We start from the raw sequence: 15205 nt of genomic DNA on the forward strand, positions 1-15205 counted from the left end.
TGGGAAATCCAATTCCCCTTGGTTGCTCTCCGTGGCACCACCGACCGACTATACAACACCAGTACTCTAGTCATGGTGACAGGAGGATTTAATTTCCCTGCAGCTACTTTCAAAATGATCCTGCTTGCAAACGGAGCACTATAGGGAATAGCTGTGCATTATGGATTGCTGTGTTTCCTATGACTACAGAAGCAGTAGACTACATGGACAAATCAGGCGCTGCGGAGGGCTCGTTGTAGGGGGCCGAGTCCTGACAGAGGAACCTCCTACTTGTTTGATTGTGTAGAGGTGGGAATAACATAAGTGTTGTACTTTTAGGGTGCATCATTTCTGAACACTTTTGGGCAGAGGCGTCCATGTCCTGAGATTATGTGAGTGTAGAACGCATGCAGTAACAGGTTCATGTCTTCATACCTGATATGTGACATTGGTACTATTTGAAGGAAATAATCTTTTCTTCTTTTTCTAGGTCACCAACAACCATGAAGATGTTGTCCCGATTGTTCCGCATGCACGGCCAGTTTGTGGCTTCCCATCCGTGGGAGGTTATTGTGGGTACGGTGACCATCACCATCTGCATGATGTCCATGAACATGTTCACAGGGAATGATCAGATCTGTGGCTGGAACTATGAGTGCCCCAAGTTCGAAGAAGTAAGTTCTGATATTCTGCACCGTTGTCCGTTTCCATTACTGCAAGGGTGGAGAAATCCCAGGAGTAACGTATCCAAAGCACCGAGACGTTTGCTGCTGGTGACTAACTTTTTGCATTGCCATCTATTTATGCCTATGGAAGTTCTTATTCCTTGGCTTCTGGAGTGGTCTAACTGGCTCCTAAAGTCCAGAGAAATTTGGCCACCCCTGCATTATTGTCCATGTTTCCTCTGTGTGTAGGACATAGAAGTAGATCTTACCTATTCTTATAATATGATAAAAGAATTCTCCTAAATAACACGATGGGTTCTTGCAGCAGCAATTTATAGACCAGTTTATTGACTATGATTCTTACAGCTTGGAAGATGCACATTTATAATGTACCAGAGGTCATCAGATTTTTTTCAGCATGCTTTTTTGTAAAATAGTCATGAATATGACTGTTTTATTTGGGTGTAAGAAGTCAGGCAGAATGATGCAAGGTGAATGAAGCTTTAACCCCTTAATGAGGCTCTGTCACCAGATTTTGCAACCCCTATCTCCTATTGCAGCAGATCGGCGCTGCAATGGAGATACGAGTAACGTTTTTTTTTAAAAATGAGCATTTTTGGCCAAGTTATGACCATTTTAGTATTTATGCAAATGAGGCTTTCTAAAGTAAAAGTACAACTGGGCGTGTATTATGTGCGTACATCGGGGCGTGTTTACTACTTTTACTAGCTGGGCGTTCTGACGAGAAGTATCATCCACTTCTCTTCACAACACCCAGCTTCTGGCAGTGCAGACACAGCCGTGTTCTCGAGATCACGCTGTGACGTCACTCACTTCCTGCCCCAGGTCCTGCATCGTGTCGGCCACATCGGCACCAGAGGCTACAGTTGATTCTGCAGCAGCATCAGCGTTTGCAGGTAAGTCGATTTAGCTACTTACCTGCAAACGCCGATGCTGCTGCAGAATCAACTGTAGCCTCTGGTGCCGATGTGTCCTCGCTGGTCCGACACGATGCAGGACCTGGGGCAGGAAGTGAGTGACGTCACAGCGTGATCTCTCGAGAACACGCTGTGTGTCTGCACTGCCAGAAGCTGGGTGTTCTGAAGAGAAGTGGATGATACTTCTATACATAACGCCCAGCTAGTAAAAGAAGTAAAAACGCCCCGATGTACGCACATAAGACACGCCCAGTTGGACTTTTGCAAGCCTCATTTACATAAATATAAAAATGGTCATAACTTGGCCAAAAATGCTCGTTTAAAAAAAAACAAAAAAACGTTACTGTAATCTACATTGCAGCGCCTATCTGCTGCAATAGGAGATAGGGGTTGCAAAATCTGGTGACAAAGCCTCTTTAAGGACACGGTCAATCTTCGTTGTTTCATTTTTCATAAGCCATAAAAAAAATATTATTTTTTTTCGTCGACATAGCCGTATGAGGGTTTGTTTTTTGCGGGTCAAGTTGTAGTTTTTCACGGCACCATTTATTGTACCACATTTTAGAAAAACAACTATTTGCTAAAAAAAAATAATTGTTTTGTCACCGTATTCTGAGAGCCATAACTTTTTAATGTTTCCGTCAATTTAGGTGTGGGGGCTTATTTTTTGCAGAGTGAGCTGTAGTTTTTACCAATACCCTATTGAGGTACATGCGACTATTTGACCTCTCCGTCTTTTTTTTTTTTTTTTTTTTTTTTTTTTGGAGAGTTAAGGTGACCAAAAAACAGAAATTTGCGTGTTTCATATATAGTTTTTTTTTTTTTTTTTTTGTTTTTTTTTTTACGCCGTTTACTGAGTTGGTTAAACAACGCTATATTGTGATAGTTTGGACTTTTACGGACGCGGCGATACCAGTTATGTTAACTTAATTATTTTTTTTTACATTGCTTTAGGGAAAAAAATATATTTTTTTTGGAACGCTAAAAAAACAAAAATAACGGTTTTACTTTTTTTTATTAGTCCCCCTAGGGGACTTGAGCCAGCGATCATTGGATCGCTTGCATGATATACTGCAATACTATACTGACAGTATCCTTTGAAGCCCTGCCAGAGGCCAAAGGAGTACAAAGATGGCAGACCTGGGGGCCTTCATTAGGCCCCCAGGCTGCCTTGACGACCATGGTCACCGCCCCCGATGGCACGTCGGAGGGGGCTGCCCCTCTGATTCTAACCATTTAAATGCCGCGATTGCGGCATTTAAGATGTTAAGCGGGCAGAATCAAAGCACAGCCGACACCCGCTGAGTATGGGGTGCGCTAAGCCCGTGAGCCCGCTTCATACTCCACCTTAACGGCTACCACGTTTCATGTACATGGTATGTCGTTAAGGGATCATTGTGTTAAAAAAGATTTAGAATTTGACTGTTTTGGTTCTGCTGGGAGACTCCACCATCATTGAGGATCTATATAGCGGAGTCCAGATATAGTTGACTCTTCAACAATTTTTTTGGGCATGTCTTGATCCTTTAAAAAGTGAATGTCATTTAGGACTCTAAACTTTCTTGAGTGGAAGGGGCAGGTGTACAGGACTCGTCTCTATGGGGAAAAAAATATATCACATTTTGCATTGACAGGAGGATACTTTATGGTTAAGTCGAAGCCTTGGTTCATTTTCCTAAATGAGGGAGAAAAATCTTATGTCATGAATGATATTGAATATCTATGTATTTTTAGTCCTTTTTTTTTTTTTCTTGCATCTAATCGGGTCTAGGGGGGGGATATTGGGGTTGCTGTTGTATACATTTATCATTTCAGAATATTTTGTGATCTGTTGCTTGTAACTTTTGTGTTTGTTTGGCTGTGCTGTAAGTTTGTATATTTAAATGAAGAAGTTAAACAGCAAAAAAAAATATAAAAAGTGAATGCAGCTTGTGTAGAAAACAGATTCTTAATGTTAGGAAGTGCTCAGAGTACTTTTATCTGGACATGTGAGATAGATAGACAGACAGACAGACAGATAGATAGATAGATAGATAGATAGATGTGTGGCCTCTTTGCTTACAGTGTTTCTTTTCCACATTACAGGATGTTTTAAGCAGCGACATCATAATATTAACCATCACACGGTGCATTGCAATCCTCTACATCTACTTTCAGTTCCAGAACCTCAGGCAGCTTGGATCTAAATACATTTTAGGTAAGTATATACTGTATACAGTGGAAACTTGTCTATTGTTACCATGTTATGTAATTGATCTGCTCCAATAATTTACATTTGATCATATTTTAGGTATTGCTGGGCTGTTTACCATCTTTTCAAGCTTTGTCTTCAGCACGGTGGTCATTCATTTTCTGGATAAAGAATTGACAGGCTTGAAGTAAGTATAGTACATGGTTCACTGTCGGTTTCATAATTTTTGGATCAATCTGGAAAATAACTTGTTTTTTCTATTCCCTCCTTGGCAGTGAGGCTCTTCCATTTTTCCTGCTGCTTATTGACCTCTCGAAGGCCAGTGCTTTAGCCAAGTTTGCCCTGAGCTCCAACTCACAGGTGAGCACATAAAACACTTCTATGCAAACCATGCTTGTATATTGACCTGATGGGGGAAAAAAAATAATCCTCCTTTTTCCAGGATGAAGTCCGTGACAACATTGCTCGTGGCATGGCCATTCTGGGGCCTACATTCACCCTGGATGCGCTTGTTGAATGTCTAGTGATTGGAGTGGGAACAATGTCAGGTTAGTAGCAACCGAATACACACGTTAAATCAGACTTAAAGGGGTTGTCCAGAATTGGAAAAACATGTCTGCTTTATTCCAGATATAGTGCGACACCTGTCCATACCATGGTTCTGGTATTTCTTCTTAGCTTCATTAAAGTGAATGGGGCTGAGCTGCAATACCATATGCAACCCATGTGGCAGTGTGGTGCTGTCTGCGAGAAAGCAACCGTGTTTTTCTATATTTGGACAAACCCTTTAAGTTTATTCTCTATTCATACTGTATAAAATTGTGTTGCCTGAGAAACATCACATGAGTTATTTGATCATAGAGCTTTGCTTCATTCAGTTATAGGTTAGGCATCATAAAAATCTCCAGAGATGACTTATCAGGGAATTGTGTAGAAAGCATAAGAATCATTCTTGATGCATGTAGACTGTTTCACATCTATTTAAGTAATTGTATTACGAAGTGCCGTTTAGTTGCTTTAGACTCCTGGTGACCGCATGGAAAGTGTCTCTCCAGAATGTCCGCCCTCCATGCATTTAAGTAAAGGCGGCCCAATATATTCAGGCTTGTGCCAGCTGGCCGAGTTCATAAGCGATCACCATATTGTCTGGTGTTGGCTCTCTAACCGATCTGTGAATGCCGGTATGAGCAGCCTCTGTCCTAGCTCAATATTAAGAGGACTCCATTACATAAAATGATTCCAGATTTATCATTTACACACTCAGTCTTCCACACTTTCCCCAATTGAAACTAGGTGTTTGTTTTTTTTTTACATTGTTCAACTTGTTATTGGATATATTTATGCATATGTTTTTATTCTTTGTATGCAGGTGTTCGCCAGTTAGAGATCATGTGCTGTTTTGGCTGTATGTCTGTCCTAGCAAACTATTTTGCCTTCATGACATTCTTCCCAGCCTGTGTGTCATTGGTCTTGGAGGTGAGTGTTTAAAGCTGCAGTGCCTCCTCTAATTACAGCTAATAATCCTACCTGATCTAAACCGTTTCTTTGATCTTTGTAATAGCTTTCCAGGGAGAGCCGGGAGGGACGTCCAATCTGGCAGCTTACTCAGTTTGCCAATGTACTGGAAGAGGAGGAGGATAACAAACCAAACCCTGTCACACAGAGAGTGAAGATGATCATGGTGAGTGCCCCTCTTCCTGAGCTGCATCTATTTTGGGTAATGGCTTTTATATTTGCATTGCGTGATTCGTGTTAAGGATTCTGTTTTAAGCAATAATCTTTGAGTACTAAAATGTACATTTTTGTTGCAACAGATGGGACTAATGTCCCACCAGATTTAATTTTGATGTCGCAGAAAATGAGCATCTTGACCAACTAAACAAGCCTGCATGTTAATTTATTTTAATTAGAACGGTTTTGGATAAATAAAATATTTCATTTTTCTATACCTTCTGTTTAGTCCCTAGGCCTGGTCCTTGTTCATGCTCACAGTCGGTGGATAAGTGAACCGTCCCCTCAAAATAGCACTTCTGTTTCAGACCATAAGGTTACCATTGGCATAGACGATACCATACCCAAGAGGATTGAGCCCAACATGCCTCTCTGGCAGTTCTATCTTTCTAGGTGAGTGGAAAACGTATTTTTATTTACCATACGAGTAGGTAAAATGATACATTTACTCAAACTTTCCACCAAGATTATATGTTTAACATGAATCTGTCTTCCTAGCCCCCGGGCATCTGACAGTGCTGTATGTGTATTCCACAGGATGATCACCATGGACATCGAGCAGGTCATAACACTGGGTCTAGCTCTTCTTCTGGCAGTTAAGTACATATTCTTTGAGCAGACGGAGACAGAGTCTACCCTCTCACTGAAGAACCCCATCACTTCTCCAGTCACTGTGCAAAAGAAACAAGCGGAGGGTTGCTGCAGAATGGAACGTATGCCAGAAAAAGCCCCTGCAGACTGTAAAGTAGAAGATGTCTCCTCAAAGGAAGAAAAAGGTATAGACACAACCATTCCATAAATATTTTAGGATTTTAACCCCTTAGGGACGCATGCCATTTTGCCCTTCAGGATGCAGCTCACTCTTCTGTTTTTGTTTTTTTTTTTCTGCATTCCAAGAGGTATAACTTTTTTTTTTTGTAATGTTTTTGCTGACGTTGCTGTGTGAAATTGTGTTTTGCATTTCGGGGTGTATATATATTTTTAAAGATCATTTTAATACAAAAAAAAAATTGGTCTTAATTTTTTTTCATAAGAGGACTTAAAAAAATAAAATTCCGCTATTATGTTTCTCGTCGTTCTTTGAACACCTTTAAATTATGTTTAAAATTTATTGTATGGGTTGTGAGGATTTTAGGGGATATGCTATTTTGTGTTTTTTTTTTTGTTTTTTTTTTATATTTAAGTTTTTATTGAAAAATAATCATGTTTCATTTGGTTGTTTTTTTTTGTGCAATATCAGGGGGCAAGAGTCCCCCTCCCTCGTGATGCCGCGATTGCTATTGTGTGCGGCATCACAAGGGTTAAACGGTCCTGATCAGAGTTTTCTACGATCTCGCCCATTGCCGTGGGATGGTGGCTGTTAATCACATTTACGGTGCAGGGCTGGAAGGGGTTAAGCGCTTTGCTTTTTAATCTAGAATGTTTTTGAATTGTCATTATTTTGAATTAAATTAACCAACTTCGGTCTATACATTTTTAGAAGCGGTCATAAAGCCATTGCCTCTTGAGAATTCATCCAAGCCTAACTTTCTGCTGGGCGAGTCCTCCTCATCACCATCACCAGATTTAAGTGAAGAGGAGAATGAAATAAAGTTTGATATACCAGAGGTGCCCAGACCCGTTGATGAATGTGTTCGCATCCTCAAAAATCCAGAAGTAAGAGAATCGAGACTATAAATACCATTACCATATGTTTAGTACAGAGCGATAAAACTCATTTAGCTTTCCCCAGACTTCAAAATGTATTCGTAGGCATTCCGTAATCTATGGGTCTGTGCCCGCGTCATGACCAGCACTTATTAGATCCTCATGCCATGTGCTTGTGTATATAATGGGACGTTTAATGTTGTTGTGAGGTAAAGTGGACGTGGTCTGACTGGAACCGGTTCTCAGTTTCCAGGTAATCCCTATTAAAATACGCTTACTAATGAGGCGATGCAAGAATAAACATCTGCCGATGGGTTCAGGCCAAGCTTCATTCACGCCTACCGAATAAATTGAGTTTCGGGATGTAATATAATTTGGAGAAGAAACTGGATATGTTCACTTTTGGGGGAAAGGGGAAAATAAAGATCAGCTTTGTATTTTGCGGTTTCCTGCAGGCAGTCCCTTACAAGAGCTCTTATTCTGTTGTTTGTAGCAGGGCGCTCAGTACCTGAGTGATGCAGAGGTGATCAAGTTGGTGAATGCTAAACATATCCCATCCTATAAGCTGGAGTCCGTGATGGAGTCTCATGAGAGAGGAGTTGCTATTCGTAGGCAAATGTTGGCTCACAAGCTGCCTCAGACATCAGCCCTTCTGCATTTGCCTTACAAAAACTACAACTACTCCTTGGTAAGTCATTACGTTCATGTCTAGAAAAGTGCAGATCTCTGCCTGAGGGATTATGTAGATCTTCCAATATTGGGTTTTGTTTTTTGTTTGTTTTTTAGATCTATGGTCTATACGCTTATTTTGTCAGAATTGACACGCTATACCTAATGTATTAATGTTAAGCCTTCATTGTTCTTCCTTTTTCAGGTAATGGGTGCTTGCTGTGAGAATGTAATCGGGTATATGCCAATCCCTGTTGGTGTAGCAGGTCCTCTTATACTGGATAATAAAGAATACCAGGTTCCTATGGCAACCACAGAAGGTTGCCTTGTGGCTAGCACCAACCGAGGCTGCAGAGCCATATTGGTGAGTTTTATTCACAGTAAAATATATATGTGTCGTCCCTCATTTACTGTGACGTTTGGAGCCAATAAGTGGCAAATACAGAGCTTATGTACTTTGTCCTTTTCATAGCTGGGTGGAGGTGCCCACAGCCGTATTCTTGCTGATGGCATGACTCGTGGACCAGTTGTCAGGTTGCCTTCTGCTTGTGAGGCCGCTGAAGTTAAGAGCTGGCTTGACAGTGCTGATGGCTTCAATATTATCAAGAATACCTTTGACAGCACAAGCAGGTAAGTGTATGATATATTCTGTAAATATATTTTCCTAAAACTTCCTAAGTTAAGAAAACCTAAGCAGTAGTCTCCTAAAAATAGCACTAAACCATCGGACGGATTTCCATTTTAAATACGTGTTTTCTACTAGTGCACACTTCATGGTTGCAACCAAAACCGCAACCTTACAAGCTGATCTGCAAGCTTATGTTCCTACGATCTCATTGGCAAAACCACAAGAATTTTAACCTTGGGTTTGCACAGAATTTTCTTAATCGCAGGAAATGTTCCTAAACTGCCAAAAGGAAACCACATAGAATATTAAAATGTTTCTTCTAGTTAGTAATGACTTGGCAGCGCAGCAAACCTAGATAAATTCTATTATTAAATCTCTAGTAAGCTGGCTGTGCATGTTAGTCCCACTGCTTGGCTCCGAGGCTTCTCTACATGGTAATATCCAGTATTGCCGCACTAGTTGATGCATCGACCTGTATACTTCTAGTAAGCTGCTGCTTAGGTTTGCGTCTTAAACATTCTCCTCATTTTCTTGATCTGTTTGTTTACTGCTAGGTTTGCTCGTCTCGGGAGACTTCAGAACATTGTAGCCGGACGAAATCTTTTTATTCGCTTCCAGTCCAAAACTGGAGATGCTATGGGAATGAACATGATATCAAAGGTAAATTAACCAGTGAATACGTATTGCTTGTGAAATTACGATGCTTCTAGTTTTTTAAATATACTGAACATTTTCATGTGATTGGTACAGGGAACAGAAAAGGCTCTTTCCAGATTACAAGAAGAATTTCCTGAGCTCCACGTCCTTGCTGTTAGTGGTAACTACTGTACAGACAAGAAGCCGGCTGCAATAAACTGGATAGAGGGCAGAGGAAAATCTGTTGTTTGTGAAGCTATTATACCAGCAAATGTCGTGCGAGAGGTAAAAAAAGAGTTCAAACGAAACGTGTGCAGGATTATTGTTGTAAATAAATAAATATATATATATGTGTATGCATATGGAGGTGAAAGCTGCTGAGCTGCAGCACCAGACACAGACGGATATTCTGTTAATCTGTGAGTCCCGTGGGTCGAGCCCCACCAATTATACATTGAGGCCCTATCCTAAAGTATAAGCCATCCATTGAAAATCTGAAACCCTTTTAATTTCTCATTGTAACCTGCTGCCTAACTTCACACTAATGTGTCTGATCCTAAATTGTTGGTGTCCATGTCTGCAGGTACTGAAGACCTCCACAGCTGCATTGGTTGAAGTGAACATAAACAAGAACTTGGTTGGCTCTGCAATGGCTGGCAGTATCGGAGGTTACAATGCACATGCGGCCAATATTGTGACTGCAATTTACATTGCCTGTGGACAGGTCAGATGATAGGTTTACACAGGACACTGCAGGGCTACATGGATATTGTCATTTATATACTATAACATTGTCCATTTTCTTCTGCAGGATGCTGCTCAAAATGTTGGGAGCTCAAACTGCATCACACTGATGGAGGTAACAGGTCCTACAAATGAGGACTTGTACATCAGCTGCACAATGCCTTCTATAGAGATTGGTACCGTGGGAGGGGGGACCAACCTGGTGCCACAACAGGCTTGCCTGAAAGTACGTATATTACAAAGATTTTATTCTCCTCATACAACTGCAGACAGATCCACTCCAGTGCTACTTATGTGACGCATTATAGAGATTTTCTGCTAGTTTTAATAATATGAAGATTAGGCTTTTTTATACATCGACCAACTCTTTTAAATACATATGCAAGATCTTTGCTCAGACCTAACATTGTGAGTAAAGTCATGATTGGCATTGGGGAATCTTTCACACCTCCTGCATAACGTATGTAACACATCTAGGTTGTTCTAACCCTAACAGAGTAGGATTTATAACCGGCCTCAAAGAGTTTGTTTAGATAAGGGGAGGATGACAAACAGAAAGTAAGCAAATGTGTCATCTGGTGTGTATTATTAAATCATGCTTCTATATTCATGACATTTCCCATTTTGTTATATACAGATGCTAGGAGTTCAAGGAGCAAGCACTGAATACCCTGGCAAAAATGCCTGTCAGCTTGCACAGATAGTCTGTGGCACAGTAATGGCAGGAGAACTTTCCCTTATGGCTGCCCTGGCAGCTGGCCATCTAGTCAAGAGTCACATGGTCCACAACAGGTAATATTACGTGTAAAACTTTTTTTTTTTTTTAAATTGAAATAAATCTATGAACTTGTACACAAATGGTCCTTAACCCGTTAGTGACCGCCAATACGCCTTTTCACGTTGGCTACTAACGGGCTTTATTCTGATGCATAAGCCTTTTTACGGCACTGCATCAGGATAAATAAAACAGCAGGGAGCCGTCAAATCTCCCTGCTCTCAGCTGCCAGATGTAGCTGAGGGCTAGGGGCGTCCCTGCTCGAACGTGTGGGATCGATATAAGTATCGATCTCACCCGTTTAACCCCTCAGATGCGGTGCTCAATAGCGTGTGCTGCATCTGAGTTGTTTTGGAGAGAGGGAGGGCTCTCCCACCGACACCTGGCGATAAGATCACCGATTGTGTGTGTCTCCAATGGCAGCCGGGGGACTAATAAAGGCCCCCAGGTCTGCCTGGAGCGAATTCCTGCTAGATCATGCCGGAGGCATGTCCTAGCAGATGCCTGTCCGCTTTAAACGGACAGGCAGTAATACACTGCAATACAGAAGTATTGCAGTGTATTATAATATTAATTAATATTAAATATTAAAGTCCCCTAGTGGGACTAGTAAAAAAGTAAAAAAAAAAGTTTAATAAAGTTAATTTAAAAAAAAACAGCTTTTCCCCTTACAAACTGCTTTACTATTAAAAAACCAAAACAAAGTAAAAAAGTTACACATATTTGGTATCGCCGCGTCTGTAACGACCGACTATAAATCTATTACATTATTTAACCTGCACGGTGAATGGCGTAAAAAATTAAATAAAAAAACTATGGGAATTGCTGTTTTCTGTCAATCCCGACTGTGATCAAAAAGTCGCATCTACTTCAAAATGGTACCAATAAAAACTAGAAGTCGTCCCGCAAAAAAAAGCCCTCATACAACTGCATCGGCGAAAAAATAAAAACGTTACGGTTCTTCAAATATGGAGACACAAAAACAAAATTTTTAAAAAAAAGCGTTTTTACTGTTTAAAAGTAGTAAAACATACAAAAACTATACAAATTTGGTATCGTTGCAATTGTAACAACTCGCTGAATAAAGTTATTTTGCTATTTATACCACACGGTAAACGGTGTAGATTTAGGACGTGAAAAAGCGTGGCAAAATGTCTGGGGTTTTTTTCTATTTCCCCTCCCCCCCCCCCCCCCCCCCTCAAAAAAAAAAAGTTAATCAAGATGGTGCTATTAAAAAATATAACTTGTCCTGCAAAAAACAAGACCTTATGCAGCTATGTCGAGGCAAAAATAAAAAAGTTATAGCTCTTGGAATGCGACGATGGAAAAAATACCTTGGTCATTAAGGTTTTTTTAGCCTATGTTTGACGTATACGCCAGGAAAAGATCCATATATGATAAACGTAGGCTGTGATGGATGCCGGACAGTGGCATCCGTCACCCATTTAACGGATACTTCATGTTCTCTCATGACTTCATGATGTATCCATTAAATAGATACAATTATAGCCTGTGGGTGACGGATGCCACTACTAGGCATCCGTTTAACATATCCGCCACCTATAGGCTCTAATGGCATTTGTTTTATCGATACGTCATGAAAAGCGCATAATGTGTTCGTTTGCCGGATGCCTATGATGGATCCCATACAGTGGCATTCATAACCCATAGGATACCATGTTTAAAAAAAACAAAAACGCATACGTTTAATGTATACTTTTTTTATTACTGGACTTTGCGGGATACGTAGTCTACTACACTATTTGATACTTTTTCATATGGACATGTTTAGCACATCTGTCGGGAGCTTTCCCTGCGTACACTTTAAACGTAGAGCCAAAACATAACTGGGCCTTACTTGGACCAAAACGACTTTACTTAACCACTCTTGGTGTGGAATTATTACTATATATAACTATATATGTAATCAACATAAAAAGAAAGGGCTGTCGCCAGATTGTAGAGCTGGGAAGTTCCATCTCCCCTGAAAAGTAGAAACCGAGTTTGAACCGTTGAGCCCTTTTCTTCTATAGAAAACTGCATTTCTGATACCACATATTCGAGCACCACACACCGATCCAATACTTGAACTTAAAATGTATTTTCTGCTCAGTGTCAACCAAACCTAATATTTAGAAGAAATAAAATTCTGGCCCGGTCTGCCGCCGCTGCTGACCCATGGCCGTATTCAAACCATTTACCCACCATGATGTGTGTTACCTCTGTTGACCTCATGTTCAGCAGTCACATGATTGCATCGTCCAATGGTAGTAGCAGAGGAAGACCTTTTTATTAGTGGGTTTATTCGGCTTATAATTCCAACTTTTTGCATCGCTACTTTGATTATGTCCGTTACCTCTACAAGCAGAGAAGACCGTGCTATATATTGATAAATAAACTTTTTTGTTTTTTCTCTAGGTCCAAAATTAACCTTCAAGACATGCGAGGCACATGCACAAAGAAAGCTGCCTGAGCCTTTTACCATCTGCAGCAATTTCACTCGGATCTTTGAAGGACCATAGCGGGAAATCTAGGGGAACGAGCTGAATATGTAACGGAAACTTTCTGTAGAATAAAGGCGCTTTGTCACCAGTGGAAAAGAAAGCTGCGCAGGCAATGTAAGAAGATTTAAGCCAGCCTCAAACGGTGTTAAATGAAGGTTTACGTGCCTCCTGTCCTGTTTCTTAAGTCTTAAAGGGTCCAGTAGTCACTGTTGGCTTTGTGTTTGCCAAATCAACAGAGGATCTCCTTTTTGTTTTGTTTTTTACGCTGCTCGCAATGAACCTTTCTTTTCCTTTTAAAGCTACTTTGTGGTTCTGTTCAAAGAATGTTTATTTGTATTTAATCATACTGATGTTTGTAATATACTTCGGTTTTAGTTAGGAAAATATAATTTATTTCTTGGTTTAGCTTCCGTTTCCGTTTTAAGAGAGCGCAGGGGTTCAGCAAATAAAGCTCACACTAAATGTTCCCAGCAATGCATAACCTATGACTGCTCTCCATATCCCAGCCTGCAATGCAATCGCTGTGGGAAAAAAAGCTGCAGATAATATACACTAGTGGCTCTTCAGCTGCTATGGAACTGCAACTCCCATCATGTCAGGCCATCCTGCGACACAGAGGGTCTATATGACTGCGTGTACTTAGAAAGCCATTTTGCTTTACAGTCTAAGCGAGCACAGAATTCAAAAGTATTCCCAGCCGTGTCGGCAGAGGGTTTAAGGGGTGAAATTTCTTATAAAGTTCTGCTGTTCTCAATGTTTTTACTATCCCAAACCCTTACATTTTTAATTCCTTCTATTTCTTCCAGTAATTTGTTACTGCAGGTACTACTGAAGAGAAAAAAATATTACCCCTAAAATCTAGAATTTAATACGCATTCATTTAGAATGCGACTTCTCTGGTGTTGACGGGCAAGTATTTTTTTTTTATTTTTTTTTGGGTCGATCGCTACCTCAGTCAGACTGGTTTTGACCATCTACTGCAATACCAGATACAAGTGATTCCACATTTGGCCAACGTAGAATTCAGTACAGTTTTGTACACTTTTTTTCTTTTCCCTTTTGTACCTCATTACTTGTACGGTACTTTGCATATTCATCAGAGGCATTTATTGGTTTGTGGTGTATAAATTACCTGGAAACTATGTGTTAACTACTGTAGCTGGTGCCTGCGTCTTCTTCTTGTGCTGGTGAAGAGGTGACATCTTTATGAATAAAGCATCTGTTTCCGTTTTATTTTTCCCAATCTGGTATTTCTTGGAACATTAACTGAAAGGTCTGAATTTTTTTCTTGTATATAAAATCATCACTGATCTTTAAGATACTGGAATAAATGTAATTATTTTTCTAATTTTTGGCGTTTTTGCTTTGGTGCCTGTCTTATTTTACCAAAAGCGGTGTCCGTCTGAATAACATGGAAAACAGTTCCTCGGAGTATTTATACTCGCAAAACATTAACGCTAGGACCACAAATCTAACCAAATACGCAACTTGGCTCTCTACTCACTGAAATATCCCAACAAGGAGATGAACAACCGGAACAGGTAAAAAAGAGGTGAAATCCTCAACACCACAAAAAACAGAGACCAATTTTTACCGCTCAGACGGTTGTGGATGTAAAGTCTGAAGTGTCCATCAAGGGTTTGACCTTTCCCCAGCTAGCATGCAGAAAGAACGATCCAAATTTCCACTGCTGTGTGTATCTCGCTGGTACTTGTGGTTCCACACAAACGCAACTGCTTGCTGTGTAGATCCTCGTGCTTGATGTTCTAAATCTCCAGCAAGGGAGAAAAGGGAGATAGTGCACTACCTTTGGGGAAACTACAAATTCCAAGAGTTTATTCCATACTTCCAAAAACAGATCTAGATAAAAGCATAAGATAAGCTCTTGCAACACGCCAAATAATGCAACACGACCCTGGGTTTCGCCCTTCCGGCTTCCTCTGGGGCATATAGTATCCTATAGCATACAAGTACCAGCGAGATACACACACCAGTGGAAATTTAGATCGTTCTTTCTGCATGCTAGCTGGGGGAAGGTCAAACCCTTGATGGACACTTCAGACTTTACATACACAACTGTCTGAGCGGTAAAAAGCGA

The 15205-nt window shown here is 40.5% G+C and overlaps 1 protein-coding gene across 3 annotated transcripts in view; it reads left to right on the forward strand.

Moving 5' to 3' along the window:
• Positions 1-14455, forward strand: part of HMGCR (3-hydroxy-3-methylglutaryl-CoA reductase) — a 29049-nt gene extending 14594 nt beyond the window's left edge. For all 3 annotated transcript variants that reach the window (XM_075838404.1, XM_075838414.1, XM_075838419.1), the window contains exons 2-20: positions 470-653; positions 3668-3779; positions 3873-3960; positions 4049-4133; positions 4216-4321; positions 5143-5249; positions 5335-5454; positions 5734-5897; positions 6042-6280; positions 6985-7160; positions 7645-7839; positions 8026-8184; positions 8293-8450; positions 9003-9108; positions 9199-9369; positions 9668-9808; positions 9896-10054; positions 10466-10620; positions 13022-14455. In XM_075838404.1, the coding sequence (XP_075694519.1) occupies positions 483-653; positions 3668-3779; positions 3873-3960; positions 4049-4133; positions 4216-4321; positions 5143-5249; positions 5335-5454; positions 5734-5897; positions 6042-6280; positions 6985-7160; positions 7645-7839; positions 8026-8184; positions 8293-8450; positions 9003-9108; positions 9199-9369; positions 9668-9808; positions 9896-10054; positions 10466-10620; positions 13022-13076 (2667 nt within the window). In that variant the 5' untranslated portion in view covers positions 470-482 and the 3' untranslated portion in view covers positions 13077-14455. The remainder of the gene's footprint in view (positions 1-469; positions 654-3667; positions 3780-3872; positions 3961-4048; positions 4134-4215; positions 4322-5142; positions 5250-5334; positions 5455-5733; positions 5898-6041; positions 6281-6984; positions 7161-7644; positions 7840-8025; positions 8185-8292; positions 8451-9002; positions 9109-9198; positions 9370-9667; positions 9809-9895; positions 10055-10465; positions 10621-13021) is intronic.
• The last annotated feature ends 750 nt before the right edge of the window (positions 14456-15205 follow it).

This window comes from Rhinoderma darwinii, chromosome 1 (assembly GCF_050947455.1).
Source record: "Rhinoderma darwinii isolate aRhiDar2 chromosome 1, aRhiDar2.hap1, whole genome shotgun sequence".
Classification (NCBI taxonomy): domain Eukaryota; kingdom Metazoa; phylum Chordata; class Amphibia; order Anura; family Rhinodermatidae; genus Rhinoderma; species Rhinoderma darwinii.